We start from the raw sequence: 23,688 nt of genomic DNA, 5'->3' as shown, positions 1-23,688 counted from the left end.
TTATGGAATGATGAAAATATTCTAAAATTAGATTATGTTGATGGATGCACAAGTCTGTAGATATACTAAAAACAATTATATGCTTTATGATATATAAGTTATATCCCAATAAATTTGTTAATAAAATAAGAAAAGTAAATAAATTACCTTTAAAGTTGTTAAAAAAATCAACAAAATAGTTGTATTATATATTATGTGCAAAGCACTGTAGGAACTTAAACAAAGGCTATTGCTCCATCAAGCGCAGAACAAAAGTTCTTCCTTATTCACAGATTGATAGCCAGCATTCATATTACACGCTTCTTTTTTACCTCTCCAGCTCCTATATTTGCTTCACATGGAAAGAAGCACTTTTAACCCACATGCATGCAATAAAAGTAAAAGCCAAGACATTAATCTTTTCTTAATGAGAAGTAAGAATGAGGGAGGGGCTTGGTAGTGGTGAAATGGGAGAACCTAGGCAACCCTCTTTTCAAAGTGCGGTTGCAACTAATTCCTAGGATACTGTCAATATCTACCTTCATATTTAACTTCACAGCCAAATAAGACTGTTCTTTAGTTATGTGGATAATACTGTGTGTCTACGTGTGTGTGTACAATGTGCGCATGTACTTTTCTCTAAACAATTTGAGATCTTTGAGCCGGGCATGGTGGCTCACGCCTGTAATCCCAGCACTTTGGGAGGCCGAGGCCGGTGAATCACGAGGTCAGCAGTTTGAGACCAGCCTGACCAACATGGTGAAACCCTGTCTCTGCTAAAAATACAAAAAAATTAGTCAAGCGTGGTGGCAGGCGCCTGTAATCTCAGCGACTTGGGAGGCTGAGGCAGGAGAATTGCTTGAAATCAGAAGGTGGATGTTGCAGTGAGCCAAGATTGCGCCACTGCACTCTAGCCTGGGCAATAAGAGCAAAACTCCATCTCAAAAATAAATAAATAAATAAATAAATAAATAAATAAACAATTTGAGATATTTGGGGGAAAAAAGGCTGCATTATGTGAAAGTAAGTTTAACCTAGTCATTCTTACATATTAATTTCCTTTTCTGGTACTCTGGACAAAGATTTTCTGAAACAGCATAAAAGACAATCTTCATGAAGTTTATTTACAAATGCATATATATATATATATGTAATGGTGGTGGGAATATGAATTTATACAAACTTTCAGAAAGAAAAATTGTTAATATATGTGAAGAGTGTTAAAAAATTGTACCAACTCTTTGACCCAGAAAATTCCTTTCTCAGAATTAACGCTGAAGCAATTATAAGGGATGTATTCAAAATGTATCTGGAAGGCCCTTCCCTTGAAGTTATTCGTATAGTGAAAGATTGGAAACAGTCAAAATGTCTATCACCATGGCATTTTTAAACAAATTATAACAAATGAATTAGAAATAATATGAAGTTTTTAAAAATTAAAGGTTTAGAAGATTACTTAATACATGCTAAAATATTTAAAATTTTGCTACATTTAAAAATCTTGACATAAAATACTGTGCACCATATCAATACAGACACATAAAAAACAGACTTAATTCATTATCTATGAAGCACATAAGTTTGGGCATATGAGCTATTTGGAGAAAATGGGTCATGAAAGAGAGAAAAGCAGTGAACACAAAAACAAACTGCAGTGAATACAATTTCTTTTGCTAGAGTTGAAATACCTTTTGTTTTAATTTTAGTTACAATTGATAACAGATTTGGAATATCTTATTAATTATAAGGTCTCCTTTTGGGACCTCAAATGACCTCTGGAGGCCAATTAGTTATTCTGTTTCTTTAAAAAAAAAAACTAACTTAGTGCCTTAGTGAAAAGTTTGGATCAGGTTTCTGTGTCCTGCAAAGGTGGCTCATTTGCTGAGTCTATAAAGTTCCCTGCAATCTTGTCTACTCCAGGCTCATGATTCAGCATCCGCAGTGCTCAGGGCCCTGGCACAGCTGACAGAAGCTTCAGTTTGTACAAATGCCAGGAAGCTCGTTCCCGCGCTTGATTTAGCTTTTCTGCTCACTTTCCACAGCATTAACTTTTAGGGAGACTCAACAACCCCCAAGTGCAACCTAAGGCAAGAACTGACAACTAATGATACATGAAAGTTCTTAATCTGTGGCACAAAACCAAAGGCTGGAAAACACGTCCAATTACAATTTGGAATGTTATAAATCCTGAGACATGCCAGGGCCTCCTGGGCAGTATTTATAATGAAGGGCGCCTATAAATATTTGCTGAGAAGCCATCACACTGAAAATCCCAGTTACCTATACTGCGCAAGTCCACACATGGGAAAGGTGCTACTTTTATGTTGACATGTGTTAACAATCTAGGAAACAAACAAACAAACAAACAACAAATCTAGTGATGTTTCCCCACTTTGTTTCCTTTCCTGTGCCCCAGTATCCGGGATACCGGGGACACTGCTCAGGTTCAATGGCACTTGTTGACTCCCTAAAAGTCAGAGTTTCTTTCTGTAGCCATTCTGAGGATCTTCACCCTGACTGATGGAGGTCACTGTTTCTTACATACAAACCATCTCTCTCTCTCTCTCTCTCTCTCTCTTGCTTTAATCCAAATTCACTTGCTGTTTATTAATCCTTCCTGAAGACAAGAAATTTCATCTCCAAATGAAGGAATCAGATACCCAAGTACCCTCATATTCAATGTTCCATGGCCTTAAGCAGGCTTATTTGCCCTCTCTCTGCCTTAATTTCTTCCGTAGTACAGCAGGAATAATAACATTGACCTCACAGAATTGTTATGACGGTTAGAGAAAAAGTACTACCTAAATTTCACTTCCCCTGCCCTTCTTGGGCAGCAAAGTCATTTGCACTAAAGAATCATTCTAACAGCCCATCCAGTCTTCTAATCCAGATTCGATGGCCATGAGCCTTGTCCTTCTTTACTGACTACTTTCAGGTGCTGATATGGAACTGAATAGCTCTTTATACTATCACAAAAGGTACTGTATGTATAATAAAAACAATAAACATTTTTTGTCCTGAATACCTAATGTTATCTCAAACATTTGTACACTTTAATAAATTTCTCCTCACTAAAAATAGTATCATTGTAAAAGAGCACAGGTGATTTTACCGAGACAGACATCAAAACAATGCAGTGTGCACTGATCAACTCTATGACTGGTACACTTACACTAGAGAACTTGCCGACGCCAGTAACCGTACCTTAGAGTACTGTGGTTTCCCATTTTCGTAGTGAATCTCCACATAATCAGAAGACAACAAACCACTACAAAGGAAAGAAAATAGAGTGATTTCTGCGTCTAAGACACTTGGAGGTTTAAAAACAATCGGCTCAATAAATGAACGTGAGGGGCATGCAAATCACAAACAGCTGCAATCCATGGTTAGTACAGAAACAAAAACAGGTTATCATCAAGAGTCTCACACAGTATCCAGGAATAAATTACTCCCCAATCTATAGGGAAAAAAAGGCAAGACATAGACAATCTAACGGTGAACTCTTTTTATACACACTATTCAGGATCTGATTCATATGTTAATTAATATGCAAGTAACACGAGGAGACAGATCCTATAAAAACTCCACAATTATGCTGTAAACCGCTGGAATGTCATAAAACGTAATCACCAAGGCAAAAGTCAGCAAATGTTTTCTATAAAGGCCAGGGAGTAGATATTTCAGGTTTTGTGGGCCATGCGGTCTCCACTACACTACTCAGCTCAGCCATTATATTTCAAAAGCAGCCACGGGCAATATGTAAACAAATGAGCATGGCTGTATTCCAACAAAACTGTATGGACACTGAAATTGGAATTTCACATAATTTTTATGTGTCATGGAATATTATCCTTCTTTTGATTTTTTTCGACTATTAAAAATACATAAAACAAGGCTGGGCATGGTGGCTCACACCTGTAATCCCAGGGAGGTAGAGGTCTCAAAAAAAAAAACAACCTAGTTCAGCCCCATATTAGTGGTGTGACCCTGGGCAAGTTCCCCAACTTGTATGTCAAATGGGGATGGTCAAGAATGTGAATCTCATAGAACACTGTGAGGATTAAAGGAAACCATGAATATGCAGTACTTAGCTCAGACTATGCAGTACTGGGCTAAGAAATGCAGTACTTAGCCTAGTACTTAGTACAGACTAAGTACTAGTATGCTGAGTAGGTACACATAAATGGGCACTGTGGTGGTCACTATTTTAACTCAACTTCTTAAAACATATTTCTCCCTCTACAGCATGGAAATATAAAATATGTGCCTCCTGAAGAGCACTGCATTATTAGGGCATCTAGGTTCCTGTTTGGGCTCTACCACTAGGAATAATGACAAGTGATAACTCGCATTTGCTGACCACTTACTATGGCACAGGTACTATTATAAGGACTATAATGGTATTAACTCATTTAATCATAATGGGAACTGAAGGACAGGAGTAGGTCCCACTCTGAGTCAGCTGTATGCCCTAAACTTGGGTCTTTATTTCTTCTTACGTAAAAATGAAGGTCTAAAGCAGAAGATTCCTCAGCTCCTGCCCTACTCTGCTATTCTGATTTTCTATAATCTTGCCTCATAGTAGGTTTTCTTGTTAGGAAACCATGACACTACTTCTTTAGCTGAAGAATGCGAGGACTCAATGATTTTGCATCACTTTGAGAGCTGCATCTGATGCATTCTAAAAATGATTCAGTGAAGAGGGCTGGAAAGGGGCGTAAAGCACCAGTCAACAGAGTAACTGGGGGCCTCCTGGGTATGTCCAGCATAGTGCCCTGTGTCTGCTAATGGACAACCTTTCCAACACAGAAAGGAAGTCAATGCTTAAACTTTAAACATGCTTCCCATTAAAATCACAAATCAAATGTGTATTGAAGGATAATTCCACTCTTGAAACTAAATTGTGGTATGTCTACTCATTCCCTTTAAAAAACCTCAGATAGTAAAAGTAATGACAATTACTGAACTCTGTATACATGGGGAATATCTCACAGGGTGCAGAAACTTCTTTCACTGCTAGTTAATTAAGTTGGCTACCAGCACTGTGATATACAGACAGAGCTGGTGATGGTACCATTCTTCTGTGGAAAGCTTCTGCAACACCAGGAGGCAGAGAGGTCTCCCTAACTGCATTCTAACTGTGTCTCTCTACAGGTAATTTATTATTTTCAACCACACAATTATTGGAGCATGTCTAAGAGTTGGAAACAATGTTATTTTAATTTTGCCTGTAATTACAGGGGCAGAGAACTGCATTCTAACCATGAATTCTCAAATCGGATAAAGTCACTTTAATTATCCTATTTCCCTCTTTTTAAGGGTCTCTTTTTCTCATGAACATACCTATTTCTAGTATCTCTGGCATTTTAGAATCTTAAAGATGAAAAACAGCTACTTTTCAGGAGGTCTATGGCAAACACTGAGACAAATACACCACCATATGCCCCTCCTCACCATGCCAGTCCATTCTTCTACTTCCTATAAATAGCACACAACCCCATTTACTCCATCCTTTCCTTCTGTCTGACCACAGCTAGCCTCCCTTGAAACTAATTCTTCCACTCATCACAGTATCCCTAGCACCTGGCATAATGCCTAATGCATAGCAGGCCCTTAATCAATATCTGCTGAATGAGCGAACTTCTACCAACACCTGCTATATGGGCTTGGAAACAGGATGAAGAATGCAACTCTTGAATTGAAACTAAGCAAAATCAGCACAAACATGCAAGACTGATCACCTCACTCAAAAATATTATTTTGTAATTTCCTTAAGAGTGAATTACATCAACTGAAATGTAACCTAATTAATTATAAACGTCTTGAAATAACATTGAAATGTAATTTTTGATGATGGACAAAAAACACTGAAAAGGGAGAAGGGAACAGTTGATTGTGCAGTGGTGTGTCTCCAGCCCCATCCAGCCGAGAAGGAAAAGGTAATCTACATCTTCATATGCCTGAAGATGAGTTGTCCTTTCCTCTACCTCTGCTCTCTGTAGTCCTAATACAATTTCCTGTTGGAAACAGAATGTTCTGAAATGCTAACACTCATCTGTTTAGCAATTGTGGACCCAAACATAAACTGGCATTTAACTCTGTTGATCAGCCAATTGGATGTTTGGTTCTGAAGACGCTAATAACTTGTGGGCAAACTCTGAACATCCTAAGTTCTAAAATAAACATCTTTTTTCAATTACTGAAGCTACAGAAAAGCTGTATTCTGTGGCTACTCCCATGCTTCTCACGCAGGTTATCTGTTGAAAGAGGAGTGACCTTTATAAGTAAATGGATAAACGTAGGATGGAAGTTAAAAGCCAGTGAAAGAGAGTGGAAGAACTAGAACAAGGAAACTCTTGAACCCACTCACTCTGCACCTTCATGGTGAATCTGCACCACCAAAGTAGTGACTCTAGAATCAGACTAAATATGATTTTACTCAAAATATGAAGAACATGTAAGAGCAGGAGAATATAAAACTATTGAAACATGACAAATGAGCCAAGAATCAGGTCAATGAAGGAACTGTGGCAGAAATAATGCTGTGTGTCCATCAAATGCTATTTCATTTTCCCCTTCCTGGCATCCTGATAAGACCACATTTTGCAGCTTCTGCAGCAGTTAGGTTAGGGCCAAGACAATGGATCATGGCTAATGAGAGATGAAGGAAGTGATGTCTGCCCTTCTACTGTGACCACTAAAATCCCTGCAGGATTATCTAAGCCCTCTCTTTCATGGCAACCCTGGGAGCCACATACTCCAGATGGCATAACTGAAATATGAATGCAGCCTAGACCCTTTCATCATGATTTGGAGAAGAGCTGCCTAAAAGAGCTGCTCAACTTGCCCTAGATCACAGTGTGGGGAAGAGATAACATTTTATAGTGTTGAAGTCTCAGATTTCATGTTTGTCACTGAAACACTGTCTAAACTATCCTAATTTCAGGATTTATCACAAATCTATCTTTTAGAAATCTATGTTCAAAGAATTCCACAATTATCAGGAAATACACAAATAGAGCTGCTATTATATTTAGGAATTGGAAATTCACAAAAAGAGATTTACCTCAGGAAGGTTTTGTGTGTATGTGTATAGACGTGTGTATATGTGTGTATTTGCTGGAATCCTTGAACATGAGATTCATATTTCTAATGTAAGTAGACACATAAATAGCCATATGGTCAAAACTCCCAAAAGTTTGTATCTTCCATTACAAAGAAGTTCCATATGGAGAAGCCAAGAATTCTAATAATTGGAAAAGTTAGGTACCAAGATTCCCTAGTACCTATGAAAGCTATTAACCAAGAAGGGTAGATTCCGGGTTTTTTGGAAAATAACTTTAACCCCTTAATTTAAACAAAGAACCGGCTGGGTACGGTGGCTCATGCCTATAATCCCAGCACTTTGGGAGGCTGAAGCAGGTGGATCACAGGGTCAGGAGTTTGAGACCAGCCTGGCCAACATGCTAAAACCCTACCTCTATTAAAAATACAAAAATTAGCTGGGTGTGGTGGTGCGCATCTGTAATTCCAGCTACTCAGGAGGCTGAGGCAGGAGAACTGCTTGAACCCATGAGGCAGAGGTTGCAGTGAGCCGAGATCGCGCCACTCCATTCCAGCCTGGGCGACAGAGCAAGACTCTATTTCAGAAAAAACAAACAAACAAACAAACAAAAATGCTTCTCTTTGGAGCAATTCTGGTCAGGGAAGTTTAGGGGTGGGCTGATCAAAGAAAACAATTGCTCAGAACAAAACAACGTGGCCAACCACGCCTTGGGCTATGAGGAAGACTACTAGAAAAGACATACATTGGACCACAAAGGAAATCATTTTCTCTACATGACTTAAAATCATTTACTTCATTGTAAAAAGTGTATGAACTAGAATTCCTTTCTAGTTCTAAAATCTATATTCTCTGAAATTTTGTATTAAGCACTCAGTTTAATTCTAACTAGGAAATTGAGTGAGCTGCTGAGAATAAGCTTGTCTGAAGGAACCCAGAGGCCCACACAGCATTTCTTCACCAGCAGAACTAGGTAAAAAAAAAAGTCTAGAAGAACAGCAGCAAGCACCAAAACCTAGCAACTGGATGGCCATATAATTTATCATCCAAACTGGGGCATTTCTGGAAAAGAAAAGAGGCATATTAATCATTGTTCCAGGACAACACACACACATAAACCAGGAAGGGCTGTCCTAGGAAAACTGGGGCATATGGTCACCCTACCAAAAGGCACCAAAAGGCCAAATTTAAGGTATACACTTGGAGTTCTACATGGAAGGTCAGGTTGGTCTACAAGGTAGAAAATACTCAAAAGCTGTGATTCTAGTAAGCAAGCAGTCTGTGAGTATGTCTTCTCCTCCAGTTGCTTTTGGGTTCTGTCATCATGTTTCACACAGCCACTGATATGGTTTGGCTGTGTCCCCACCCAAATCTCATCTTGAATTGTAGTTCCCATAATTCCCACATGTTGTGGGGGGAACCCGGTGGGAGATCACTGAATCATGGGGGGCAGTTCCCCAATACTGTTCTCATGGTAGTGAATAAGTCTCACAAGATCTGATGTTTTATAAGGGGAAACCCCTTTCAACTGGCTCACATTCTCTCTTGTCTGCCACCATGTAAGATGTGCCTTTCTCCTTCCACCATGATTGTGAGGATTCCCCAGCCAGGTGGAACTGTGAGTCCATTAAACCTCTTTTTCTTTATAAATTACCCAGTCTTAGGTATGTCTTTATCAGCAGTGTGAAAATGGACTAATACAACCACTGTTTTAGGAAAGCCTTGAGTAGGTGCTTTAGGCTCTCTCAGTGCACAACATCAGTAGGCAGATCTGGGCAAGAGGACTCAGCAGTGTAAGATGGAGAAGTCAGGAAGCTATGAGATCACATTCACTGTAAGACACTGAACTTGTCAGGTGGTGACCAGTCATGCACCTTGCCATACATCTTTGTTCCTAAGTTAACAGTAGCACAAATACCCTAATTCAAATCTCAGTAGTAAAACATGTAAGTTACTTCCATATGTGTTCAAATTGGGACTGGAACAGAAGTTAAACAAACAGTAGAAAAATTAAATGATATCTAGAAAAGGAGTACCACAGATGCTCATATTTCTCATGCAAAGTCAGTCATCTGATTATCTTCTGCTTGACAGTGCTTAACTTCTCAGTATTGGGAACCCTAATCACACCCAAATGAGCCCTGACATTCATCCAAGAAGTCTCCTACCACCCCTTCCCTCCAGGTCCACATTTTATTCATTTAATGACAACCAATGCTGTCACTGTGGAGACCCTCAACTTCATGGAGCCTCGAGCATAGTGACACTGTTATGCCCAAGGCTCCATGAAGCCACAGTGAAGCACCGCGCCCGCTCCCTCTTTCCATTAGAAGCTTCTCTGTTTTGTCCTTTTATACACTTAAGATATTTTAAATTCACTAGATAATTACTGTAAGTGGTAATGAAGACAGACACAGAATGTAAACTCAATATATTCATATAAACATAAGCTTGTAACCTATGATTATGCTTGCGCTTATATCGCTTTTCTTTTTTCTTTTTGTAACAGAAGACTTTAAAAGTATAACAATTTTTCAACCATTACTTTCCTAAAGTTTTAAAAATTTAGACTCATACCACCTAAAATAGTTTTTATACCAAAAGTTGTTTCAGCTAAAAAATATATACTCCTTTGAGTGTAAACAATACAGTAAGACTTTTAAGCTACGTTAAAAGATCAAGAACATGGAGAGGCTGGGATTTAAGCATATAGCAATGATATATTAAGTGGGTGAAAATAATTATAGGTTGCATAGAGGCTTTGTGTTAAGTCAGACAAAGATGGCATACCAGGCAAGGGCTGGCAAGTGTGGGCATATTTCATAGGAACAGAACTGCAGGCAGAGAATGTTCCTAGCATGAATAGGGTGTAGAGGTTTTTCTTTGGGTAACAAGAGAAATTTAATGAGCTCCTAAACCACATGAGAAATTGCAGTGGAAATGTAAATGTGTAGGTACTCCTGCATCTCAGGAAATGGTCCCATTAACCATAATGAAGTTTAGAAAACCCTAGTATAATAAGGACAAGAAACATAGGCAGGCCTGCAAGCCAATTGTAGAGTGGAGAAAGGAGGAGTTAGGAGACTTGAGGTGATATAAAAGCTGAGAACCCTCACTCAGCTGGCTTGATCAGCCGATAAAAGCCAGTGAGAGTTCCCTTCTGAGTGGGGTGGTATCAGAAGAAAAATCTTTAAATAAAAAATGAAAGATGTTTCATTTCTTCCCCTTAACTTAAAGCCTGACCATATGAAGTGGATAACACATTACTAGTTGTGGCTACCAGTGTCTTTCCAAGTTTCCAGTAATTTTGAGATTCCTTTATGACAGAATCATGGTTACTTTCACAATGTAGTTTTACCCCCGTATGTCATAAAACCCCCCCCCAAAAAAAAATTAAACACAAGGAAAACTGGATCCAAATTAAAAAGGCATATCTTCTGCACATAGTTACACATCACTGAAATGCTATGATGAACAAATTTCAAAGCTAATAATGAACATAGTTGGTGAATATTGCTAATCCAGCTTCTTTTCTGATACATCCAATATTTATTAACATAACTACAAAGCAAGCATCACACATAGTGAAATTGCAGAGAACAGAAGAGGATCCATGATCACCCTCGCCTTCTGGTAACCTTGTACAGAAGAAACTACTCTCTTCCAAGTCCAGTTTTTGCCACATTTTAGGAAAATAACTCTTTTCATTTTTAACTTTTTTCATTCTTTACTTTTTTCATTTTTCATTCTATACAGAAAAACTGCACATCTGTTTATATGGTGTTCTATTCTTCCTAGGTATATACAAAATAGCCAAAAGAATAAAAAAGAAACCAAGAGAAAAACTATCAGAAATAATAACAGTTAGTAAGGTGGCTGGTTACAAGATAAATATGAAAAAACAAAATACATTTCTACATGTACAACCAACAAAAAAAATCTAAAAATAATCTAGGTGGAAAAATTTCTACTAACAACAAATTTTATATGTGTACAAATATAGTTGGATTTATTTATATATGTATAATGTATACAGAGATATATGTATATGAATATACATACATATTTACATACATATATAACCTATTAATAAACTTGGATTTAAATAAACATGAAGAAATATGTATACAACATGTAACTCGTGAAAAAAAGAAAAGAAATATTCATGGTGATCAATCACATACCAACCTACAGCTGCACTAGCAATAAAATACCTGTAAATTAAAATCATGAAAGAGATCATTTTCCCCCATCACTTTAGAAAATAAAAATGAATGACAGTAGCCACTGCTGACAAGGATGTAGGAAAACTGGCAAGCAGAGGGCAATTTGGCAATAGGTATCAAAAGCCCTGAAAGCATGTTCACCCTTTATTCCACAAGTTCCACTCATGAGGAAATGGCTAGACAAAAACAATAACATGCATGATGGAGGTGACAGCAGCTTTCTAGTGCTTTCACAGACACTTTGAAAGACGTTCACAACATCATTCAATGAGAAGAAAAGTAAAAGAACACTATGCTTGGCAACTTTTTAGGAGTATGTTTATATGTACACATTCACATACAGAAAAATGTCTGAAAAGGTGTATACCAAATATAGCACTGGGCTACTGTTTCCTGCAGAACTTTCAATAGTTTTTATTTTCTTTCTTTTGCTTAACTGTATTACCTAAAATTTTTACAATGAATGTATACTGCCATTTTAAGAAGAAACCATAATACAAGCTACATTTTTAAGGGAAAAGAAGCATAGCTCCTTTAATAAAGGAATTATTTAATTAAGGATTAAGTTCGGGTCCAGGAAATGCCGGGAACCACAGAAATTTACAATATCACCACCTACCACGCAGGGAGCAGCAGCTGGCCAGGCTTTCCCTACATCCCCTAAACTCAATGAGACGGATGTTCGCTGAACATCCGCTGGTGGGAGTAGATGAAGACAAAAAGAGAAACAAAATGCCTCTCACCCTCAAGGTGATTATAATCTCATTGCTAAAATACAGCATTTAGCCTACGACCATAAATAACAAACAAAGCATCAAGCAGCCCTCAAGGAGAAAATTAATTTCAATTAATATGATCAGGGAACCCTTTAGTGAAGAAGCAGGGCTTAGGCAGTCTCTATGATACAATTTGGACAGGGAAATATTGGCAGGAAAGAGAAGATCCTATAGACAGGGGCCACTGTGTACAAATCCATGAAAACAGGAAAAGGCAAAGAGGCATATTCAGGGAAGAGCTAAAAGTCCAGTTGAGCTGGGGCATCAGTGATATGGGGCAACAGTATTGAAAAGGTGGGCTTAGAAACAGTGATCCACAGGCTTAAGCAAGGGGTAGGACTTTCTTGTCTTTTTTTTTTTTTTTTTTTTGAGACGGAGTCTCTCTCTGTCACCCAGGCTGGAGTGCAGTGGCGCGACCTCGGCTCCCTGCAAGCTCCGCCTCCCGAGTTCACGCCATTCTCCTGCCTCAGCCTCCGGAGTAGCTGGGACTACAGGCGCCCGCCACCACATCCGGCTAATTTTTTCTATTTTTAGTAGAGACGGGGTTTCACCGTGTTAGCCAGGATGGTCTCCATCTCCTGACCTCGTGATCCACCCGCCTCGGCCTCCCAAAGCGCTGGGATTACAGGCGTGAGCCACCAGGCCCGGCCTAGGACTTTCAAAGGAAAGGGAACTCTAGGACCAGAACTCAGAACTTGAAAGGCTATTTTATAAAGACTGAAAACAAGCAGAAGGTGGAAAGACTTCAGGGCCTGGGAAGGGCTGAACACAGATAAGATTCTTTTACTGGGTCAATTAGAGCCATCAGCAAAGTAATTAATGTTAGCAGCAGGAGAGAACGGCAAGAAACCAGCAAAGACATTAAGGAGCAGCCTCTCCGCATATGAAAACATGTGGCTTTAACTGTCCTCCACTCATTCAATTAACGGCCAAAGAGACTGAGTGAGAGAAAAAAACAAAAATATGAAAATTAAAGCAATGATTAACAAAGATAAAGGTTTTTACCTAAATGTTGCCATTTCTTTAAATTATTTCACTGTAAATTATATATGTTTGTCCTAAAATTTATTATGTAAATGCTAATGTGTACTTTGCAATTTTACACTGCTTTAATAAAGGAAGAGTAAGATTTTTGTAGAACAACTACTATTGTCTTTTGTGTGCTCTCCTTCTCTCTTTTTGTCCTACCTAGAAGCCGAACTCTTGATTTCTACTGCATCACCAAAACCTGAACCTGGAACATATCTACTGGCTGAACTGAGACAGGGGGCCTCTGTAGAGCAAATCCCCAAGAGACAGACCAAGGGCACGTCTGCACAGCCCTGTAAAGTAAAAGGCATCTGAAGTTGTCACCCTTGATTTCTCTGTACTATACAGAAAACAATATTCTGTGCAATCATGGTAACCTTCATACATATAACACAGGAATGTTTAGAGATGATAATCTTGGTCCTTTTTATTTTTTATTTTTTGAGACAGGCTCTTGCTCTGTTACCCAGGCTAGAAGGCAGTGGAAATAGCATGACTCACAGCAGCCTCGACCTCCCAGGTTCAAGTAATTCTCCCACCATGGCCTCCCGAGTAGCTGGGGACCAAGGGCATGTGCCACCATGCGTGGCTCATCTTTTTAATTTTTTTGTAGAGATGGAGTCTCACTATCCTCCCGAGGCTGGTCTCCAACTCCTAGGCTCAAGTAATCCTCTCTCCTTGGCTTCCCAAAGTGCTGGTATTAGAAGCATGAGCCACCTTATCAGGCTGGTTCTTCTTAAATAGTAGATACGCTTAAGTAATTGTCACAATGCAGCAATTAGAAACATGCTTCTACAGTAATCTCAAACCATTATGGTAGATAAGAACATAACCTAGCAAGAAGAGGAAGAGAACAGAGAATTTTTAATGCTTTCTTCATGTGGGTACAAGACGATTATCATACAAAATGGCACCTATTTTTTTAAATTGCCATTTAGAAAAAGTACCTTCAAATAAGCCCACCTTCTGAGCACATTTCATGGCATCACAAAAATTACTCATTGGGACTTCCAATGTTTAAAAAAAGTCATGATTTACCTAAAGTACAACTAATTTCTCTAACAGAATTTTCATTCTTCTGAATTATGTACCATTTAAAAATAATAACAAGCTAAGATACCTCTGAAAATTACAGAATTCATTGGAAAAACTACCAGTCATTTGTAACTTCTTTGGAAAGGAGAATTCTTTCAGCTAGTGTGAACTTTCAGATTCAGTGTGGTTTACGAAAGTGCTAACTGGCCCTTTTTCACTGTGCTCACTGTCATATCCCCAGTCACGGGGAATGCCTGCACTAAACAGGCACCCAGGAGCTGACCATCTCTGAGGTCTCAGAGAAGTAACTAACATTGTAAGACTAGTCTTCTCCCTTACAAAAACCAAGAATGTTGAATTATAGGGTCTCTAAGGAAACTTCTAAGTCTAAAAGAGTGAATATGAGTATGACTGTCATCATCTCCTACCCTAATTATACACCTATGATAAACTGGAAGTTGAGGACTATTAACACACACATCTATTTGATAATTTCATCAATTTGATACATGCTTTGTCAAATAATCAGCTATTGCATACTGGGATGACTTCAGGCCCATCTCTTTCAGAAGGTGCTGAAAGAACAGTTCCATTCATATTGCCTATATGCTGTAAGGAGCTGCTGAATTTTTCTTCTAATTCTACGTATTTCTATGTACCTCAACTAAAAGACTGTACCTCAATTACCAAGATGTAAAGTGATACACTCTGTCTACAGATTAGATTGATAACAAAATTCCTTTACATAGAAATTAATCTGAGAGCTAATGATCAAGATCTGCTAAAGCCTCAGTTGCATTAACACCAACCTATTTAAGTGGTCTTTTCAAAATCAGACAACACATTACAAAACTATCACTTAACTGTAACTAAAACAAATTTAAAAAAACTTAAGAGTCATGCTAACATGTTTTTAATCATAAAGACACTAAAAAACAAATATACTGAAAATATAAATACTCATCCAGCAAAATCTTATAATAAGCAAATTTGATGACAACTGATGTCACTTTGAAAGACATGTATAAAATAGTGATTAGAGGTGCATAATTTAATCTACTCCAGGCTAATTATAGAGTCTAGACATTTTGCACAATACTAAAACTGAATTTTTATTATTAACCATTTGCACTAGATTCTATAAATATATGTCTTGAAATCATTTTAAATAATTATAAGCACACATATTCCTTCTATCCTAATTAAATATAATGTACCAGTAATAAAATCAAATCAGTGGTAGTAGAAAAATGCAGAACAACAGATCTATAAATCAAGGCTTTAAGACAATTTGTAAAAATGAGCATTTTTCCTACAGCCAGACAACTTTCATTAAATGGTCTTAAATTTTCAGTCCATGTAGCCTGTCTTACTCACATTCACAAAGTGCCTTGCAGTGTTTGGATCAAAAGCAAAACCTTTATAAGATTCCAGAAGCAGCCAAATCCCAAAGAGACTGACACAGAAAAAGAGAGAAACTATTCTATTTAGGTCTTTCAGAGGGACTATTTTTAATTTAATCTTAAAACCAGACATTTTTAGAACCCTGGTAGAAATGCTAGCATTAACTGTATGTCATCCATTATGGCGAATTTACTATCAGTATCAGTTCCAGGAACCAGAATGGTTAGGACTACAGAAGATAGAAGAAAAGTCCTAAATGAACTGATTCACATCCAGGAAAGCCACACCAAGGTTGGTAACTCATGACAGGGGTAGAAAAATGAAGTGGCCGCTCTAGGAAAAATCCAGAAGCTTGTGGTCTAGTAGAGTCAAAATTCTAGGTCAAGAGAAATGCCTATAAAGGCTAGAGATCATACCAGCCTGTGGACACTAGATAAGCAAACAAGGCTCTTCCAAATAACCATCCCATAAAAAGGACAGGCACCACATTGCATCCACAGTTCTTGGTATAGCTGCCTAGACAGAGTAGGCATTCTAATGTTTGTTGATGAAGAGTCAACAAGTCAAGAAGCTCAGAAAAAAACAAGATGGCACATCATACTCAAGACAGGAATCCACAGGAACCTGAGGGTCCTAGAGGCAGGGCTCAGCCCCCGCGTAAGCAGTGAGGGGTCTGAGATAGCACACGGCAGTAGCAGCAAGAAAACTGAGACTCAGGCTACTTTCTGTCTCTTATCTTTTGTAGATCAGTATCTGTGAAGGCAAAAGTCAATCCCAGGCAGTCAGCCCATGAAGACTGGGAATGTGTGGCTGAAAGAAGAACAAAGGATGAGAGCAGACATGATTGCAAGATTACTTCAGCAACAGTCATCTTTAGTATTATTTCAAACAGAGCTTTACAAAGAAAGTGCATACGTGTGTTTAGGTGTATGTTTTGTGTGTGTGTGTGAGAGATTTTTTTATTTTAGCAAGTTATAACAAATAGTAAGACAAGGAAATGCTGCTGGTATATGTCCACAAAGATCAGGAGGAAATGAGGTCAGAAGAAGTTGTCTGCCCTCAAACTGCTAGGCCAAAATAGAAAATTTCCAATTATTCCTTATCAAACAAGGGTGGGCCGGGTGCCAGCTCACTGAATATTTGCATTATATGTATGTGAACTTTTTACACTAGTTTTAATTTCAGTGACACAGCATGAATAGCTGAAATCCTTCAAGAGTGAATGTCTGTGCCCTCCCAAAATTCATATATTGAAGCCCTAACCCCCAATGTGATGGTACTAGGAGATGGGGCTTTTGGGAGGTAATTAGGTTTAGATGAAGGCAAAGGGGTGAAGTCCTCGTGATGAAATTAGTACTTTTTTTTAAGAAGAGACCAAAGAACTTTGTCTCTCCCTCTCTCTCTCTACCATATGAAGACACAGCAAGAAGGTGGCTTGTCTATAAGTCAGGAAGAGGGTCTTTGCCAGCAACTAATTCTCGAGGTGCCTTGATCTTAGACTTCCTAGCCTCCAAAACTGTGAGAAATAAATGTTGTTTAAGCTTCCCAGTTGATGAAATTTTGCTATAGCAGCCTGAGCACACTAAGACAAGCATTAATTCTCTCCTCAATCCTAAACAAATTATTCTTTTGTGGAATGTTAGAAAAAAAATGCATCTACATTATCTTTATTTTTTCCTGAAAATTCTACTGCTACTATTTTTTTAACACTACTTGGCTTTTTCTTTCTTTCTTTCTTTTTTTAATAAAAATGCCCAAATCTTCCATGTAAGCTTCAGGATGAGAGGTTACCTTGGGTAGGAGCAGGGGTGGGGGACATGACTGAGAGGAACACAGAGAGCTTCTGAGACACAAGCAATGTTCTATTTCTCAACCCGGATGGTGGGTATATAGGAATGCCCATTTTATTGCTCTTCTTTAAACTGGGTGAATTTATTTTCCACTCCTTTATGTGTATATTTCATAATTTTCATAAATTAGAGGAAAAGAAACCTAAAATGTTTACAGATAATAGAAACAGAAGACCCCAGTCCAATTCTAACATTAAAAATATTGAGTATGAGACAAATTGAGCCAGAAACAGACCCAGGAAAGAGCCTCTGGAATTAGAAAGCTGTCACTACTAAGACCAGAATGGGAAAAAAAAAAAACTCTAAAGAACATGTGGGAGGCGAAAAGCACAGAGAGAACAAAAGGCAACTTTCTCCTTCTCTAAAAATAGCAAGCCTATTAGGCCACTTTTAGACTCCAGTGTTCATGTAGGAGTCCATTTCTATTAAAAGAGTAAAACTTAGAAAGGAAAAAGAAGTTCTTGGAGGATGCCAAAGTATGGAAAAGTTCAAAAATGTCACGAAATAATAGACCAGACAGGATTTGAACTATATCTGACTTTATTACCAAAATAGTGAACTCTCAGACCAGAGAGCTGCAGGAGCAGAAGATTAAAGTGTGAGACAAACCAAATCCTTCCCCACACTGTTTTTTTCTATGGAAGGACACAGAGGAGCAAAGACTGTGTGTGGCACAACACGGAGCAAATCCCATGGAGCATGCAACCATAACAAAGCTGGTTTCAAAATAAAATGGCAAGGGAAATTATCCCATGCCCTTCTCTGGAAGAATCTGCAAACTTGTATTTGATTTTTAAAAAACAGACCTTGTTTTCAATCATCAAAACTGCCATGGCTGGATAATGTCAATCTCAGTTGTTTTGATGATCACTAGAAAACATATTTCTGAGTTCATAATGACAATAATTGTCTTCCTTTTCTGACTCCCATATTCTCCTACTGTATTAAGAGATGTCTGTACACAGGAAGGTGAAATTCATGGATGATAACACCAACAATGAATCTAAAGAAAAGCAAAGCTTATGATCCCGACTATACTGAGATACAGGCATACCTTGGGGATACTGCAGGATCTGTTCCAGACTACCGTGAGAAAGCAAGGATCACAATAAAGCAAGTTACACAATTTTTTGGTTTCCCAGTGTACATAAGAGGTAGGTTTACACTATACTGTAGTCTATTATGCATGTAATAGCATTATATCCAAAAACATTTTATTGCTAAGAAACGCTAACAATCACCTGAGCCTTCAGCAAGTAGTAATCTTTTTGCCAGTGGAGGGTCTTGATGTTGATGGCTGCTGAACTGAGTGATCAGTGGTTGCTGAAGGCTAGAGTGGCTGTGCCAATTTATTTAAATAAGACAACAATGCAGTTTGTCTCATTGACTGACCCTTCATGAAAGATTTCTCTGTAGCATGTGATGCTGTGTGACAGCATTTTACCCACAGTAGAACTTCTTTCAAAATTGGAGTTAATCCTCTCAAACTCTGCCCAACCAAGTTTATGTAATATTCTAAATCCTTTGCTGTCGTTTCAACAATGTTCACAGCAACTTCACCAGCAGCAGATTCCATCTGATGAAACTACTTAACTCTTCATCCATTCAAGTCTTATCATGAGACTGCAGCAGTTCAGTCACATCTGCAGGCTCCACTTCTAATTCTACCTCTCTTACTATTTCTACCACATCTGCAGTGACTTCCTCCACTGAACTCCTGAAACCCTCAAAGTCATCCATGAGGGTTGAAACCAACTTATTCCAAACTCCTGTAAATGTTTATATTTTCACCTCCTTCCATTAATTAGGAATGTTCTTAATGGAATCCAGAATGGTGAATCCTTTCCAGAAGTTTTTCTATTTACTTTGCCCAGACCCATTAGAGTAATCACGATCTATGGCGACTATCACCTTACAAAATGTAATACAAAATGTATTTCTGAAATAGTAATACTTGAAAGTTGAAATTACTCCTTGATTCATGGGCTTCAGAATGGATGTTGTGTTACCAGGCATAGAAACACACTAATCTCGTACATCTCCATCAGCACTCTTGGGTGGCCAGGTGCATTGTCAATGAGCAGTAATATTTTAAAAAGGAATCTTTTTTTGTCCTATGTCATAGGTCTCAAAAGTGTGTTTAAAAAATTCAGTAAACCATCTTGTACACAGATGTGCTGGCGCCCAGGCTTTGTTGTTCCATTTATGGAGCACAGGCAGAATAGATTTCGCATAATTCTTAAGGGCTCTAGGATTTTCAGAATGCTAAATGAGCACTGGCTTACCTAAAGTCACAAGCTGCATTATCACCAAACAAGAGTCAGCCTGTTCTCTGCAGCTTCAAAGCCAGGTTTTGACTTCTCCTCTCTAGTTATGAAAGTCGTAGATGGAGTCTTCCTCCAATAGGAAGGCTGTTTCATCTACATTGAAAATCTGTGGTTTAGTGTAGCCACTTTTATTAATTATCTTAGCTAGATGTTCTGGAGAACTCGCTGCAGCTTCTACATCAGCACCTGCTGCTTTACCTTGCACTTTTATGTTATGGAAACAGCTTCTTTCCTTAAATCTCATGAACCAAATTCTGCTAGCTTCAAACTTTTCTTCGGCAGCTTTTTCATCTCTCTGTCTTCATAAAATTGAGAAGAGTTATGCTTTGGATTCGGCTTTCACTTAATGGAATGTTTTGGCTGGTTTGATCTTCTATCCAGAACATTAAAACTTTCTCCATATCAGCAACAAGGCTGTTTCACTTTCTTATCATTCCTGTGTTCACTGGAACAGCACATTTAATTTCCTTCAGAAACTTTTCCTTTGCATTCACAACTTGGCTAACTGGCTCAAGAGGCCTCAGTTTCAGCCTGTCTCAGCTTTCAACATGCCTTGAAACTATGCTTAATAATTCCTAGTTTTTAATTTTAAGTGAGAGACATGTGACTCTTCCTTTCGCTTAAACACTTAGAGGCCAGTATAAGGTTGTTAACTGACCTAATTTCAAAATTGTTGTGTTTCATGGAATAGGGAGGCCAGAGGGGGAGAGAGAAGGGGAATGGTCAGTTGGTAGAGAAGCCAGGACATACACATTTATCCATAAAGTTCACTGGATTCTACGGGTACAGTCTGTGGCACCCCCAAAACAACTATAATAGTAACATCAAACATCACTGATCACAGGTCATCATCATAATTTAAATAATAATGAAAAAGTCTGAAATACTGTGAGAATTACTAAAATACAACACAGAGACAGTGAAGTGAGCATGCGCTGTTGGAAAAGTTGTGCCAATAGACTTGCTCAATACATGATTCCCACAAACCTTCAACTTGTTAGGAGTACAATATCTGCTAAGCACAATTAAGGGAAGAATATAAAACTAGGTATGTCTGTGCACTCATGTTATATAGTTCAAGGCACTTCCAGATGCTTTTTTGCTCAAAAACATAAAGTCTTTTTCAGAGTTTCTATTTTTCCATCAAAGACAACACATTACAGTGTTAGACTATTTAGAACATCCAGTAATTCTGAAAAGGGTTATTCTAGGAATGTCTTCACATGCATGCTCAGAAGGTCAGATCAGTATTATAAATTGCTCCATTCTGACACAAAAGTTTTTAAATCTTGAGGCCATGTAACGGCACTCAGTAGCCTTTTCAGCTGACTATAGTATCTAAAACCAGAGGACATTTTTGAAAGAGCTAACAATTTAAATATCCACACTAAACTGCAATTCAAAGTCAGAAATGATGAGTGAATAGCATAATGAGGCTTTTTTCCTTTTTTCTGTACCTCATGCATGATCATTCTTACAATTCTTAACTAGAGAAGAATTTAAATTTGTTCATCCTTTAAGAGGATATTAAGGAGCTTGTTCAGAAAATTGAAAATAATTCTAATTTTTAAACCCATAATCTCATTAAATAAGCATATGGATATCAGTTCTTTTATCTCTTTTATGTGAATTCTAAGCATTACACCATTTCCTATAGTTACCTACATTTCACTATATGTGTCATTGACACTAGCTTCTAAATATTCCAAATCCCAGTCATCTCCACCTAGTGTTGAATAACTCAGTGAATGTTCCTAGCTAACAGAACCTCACTGTTACCTGGTCATCCAAGGCCACTGACACTGTAACATACCTAACAGAAATATGTAACAGTCAAAATACTTCCACGGAATGAAAATGTTTCCTTCCCTCTCATTTTCTGTCTTAGACTATCATTAATTTTTCCTTATTTGGATCCCGTGCACAGATAAGTTCCTCATAAATAGCAACAAAGGAATAAAAAAGAAGAAGAAAAAACTACTACACATTCCCTATAGAAAGAAATGACTCCAATTTCAAGCTGCTAAAAACTGCAAAGCTAAATATTGAGAAGTCTAAGCCAACACATGCATCCCCAGAATTTCAACAGGTCAGAGGACCTCCCATAGGTGAAGTGAAGAAATGTGAAAGTTCAAAAGCCTGCCTGCCACACAGAGCTCCAAGGAGGTTCTGCTAAGAGCTCCACTGACCTGATCATGCCCCTAGGGAGGGATACACCCCTCCAAGGCAGAGAACAACAGACTGGTGAAGAGTGATCAAAACAACAAACTCCAAACAAGCTGTGGAACCCTGGCTCACTCTTCCCTCCCTGTCCCCACTGGCTCTCCTCCCCACACTCTGCTTCAGCAAATAGCTGTCCCCATGCATGGAAGAATCATAATGAGAAAGAATATAATACAGATAACCAGGAAGAAAAGAAAGAAGGAAAGTAGCAAAGCGCAGGGGAGGTGAAGGACATGCATCATAAGAAAACAGATGAAACGTTTAAATACTCTGATCTCAAAGAAATTATAGAAAGAACCTCTTTTGTAAAAGGAGTTCAAAAAGACATCATAAAAGAACATGAAAAAGCAGCTGGCAAAGCTCAGGAGAGAAAAAAATGAAATAAAAAATAAATAGTACCAGGGTGCAAACCAAATTAGAAAAAGGAAAAACAATGAAAATACAGTCAGGAATCAATGATAAAATGGTATAGAGATGACAGACAAAAAAAGATAAAAGATACACCTTGTTGGTACTCCTAAATAAAACACATGGAAGAGAAAAAATAGGTAAAAATAGAACAGAACAGAACAGAACTTTCCTAAAATCACAGAAAGACTTAAATTTGCAGCTCAAAAAAATAGACCACGTTCCTGGAAAAATTGGTAAAACAATGAACATAAACAGTGTTAGTACACCTGGAAGTTACTGATAAAGAAAAATCATACGACCATCTAAGGCTGAAAAAGCAAGCTCTCTAAAAGGAAAACCTAGGTGGCCTCACACCCCCTGAGTAAATCTCCAGCTTCAGTGGAGCCATTTCTATAAAGTCCCAGGGAAAGTATGATTCAAAATTTCATGTCCAGCCAAGTTATTCTTCAAACATTTTCCAACTGTTGAAGAACTCATGAAATACAACACTCAAAAGTCTTTCTTGGACAATCTGCTTTTTAATTAATTCCAGTCAAGCAAAACACACATAATCCAGGAAGTATGGAGAAACCATGCTAAAAAGACCTATGATGGGCCCAGTTATTTTAAGTAAAGAATTGATATTTATTGTGGTTACTAAACAAAATGCAAATTTAATAACTCTTGGCAATGTAAAAAGAATATTATAACAGGTAAGAATGAAGAAAAGTGAAAGAATTCTTAGTATATAAATTTCTTCTCCTCTTAAATGTACAATCTTAGGCATTTCTTTTTAAATGACTCCAAACAAAGTTCTTCATAACTTTAGTAGGATTTTTTTAGCAAGTAATATCTTTTGTTATGAAGAAATACAGTATTCATCTGATCTTCACCAATTCCTTTCATTTCACTTGTTTTTCTTTTAAATTTAATATTTATTAAGCCCCAAAAGAAGGTGCTCATAATTAGAATCACAGACCATGAGTTCCTCCACGTGTAATTCCTCTTAATGTGACTTCACGCACAGTATATGCACTTCGTAACTATGATGCATAATTAGAAAGCAAAAACTAGGAAGGAACTAAAGAGAACAAGTCTAGGAAATGAATCTCAACTCAAGACTAACTGCAGTCAATTGGCTCTGACTATCTACAAAATTATGTTGATAAAGATTCTGAGGTCAAGTCTGGGATCCAAAGGAAAGACTCCCACAACTATTAGGTAATGTTAAAGCCACGGGCTCAGGAGGAGAGAATGAATCACTCATGTGTCACATAGCCACTACTGATACTTATCTTTATTATATAAAACTTATTAGTTTATTTTTTATTATATAATTTTAACTATGAAAATAATACAAGTTAATTACAATGTCAAAAATACAGA

At 37.9% G+C, this 23,688-nt stretch overlaps 1 protein-coding gene across 3 annotated transcripts in view; it reads right to left on the bottom strand.

Annotated features, from left to right (window-relative positions):
* ADAM23 (ADAM metallopeptidase domain 23) overlaps positions 1-23,688 on the bottom strand; it is a 173,064-nt gene that overhangs the window by 87,817 nt on the left and 61,559 nt on the right. For all 3 annotated transcript variants that reach the window (XM_003907860.4, XM_009182880.3, XM_009182879.3), the window contains exon 4: positions 3,184-3,247. In XM_003907860.4, the coding sequence (XP_003907909.1) occupies positions 3,184-3,247 (64 nt within the window). The remainder of the gene's footprint in view (positions 1-3,183; positions 3,248-23,688) is intronic.

Source organism: Papio anubis, chromosome 10 (genome assembly GCF_008728515.1).
Source record: "Papio anubis isolate 15944 chromosome 10, Panubis1.0, whole genome shotgun sequence".
Lineage (NCBI taxonomy): Eukaryota > Metazoa > Chordata > Mammalia > Primates > Cercopithecidae > Papio > Papio anubis.
This window is presented reverse-complemented; position numbering and strand designations above follow the sequence as displayed.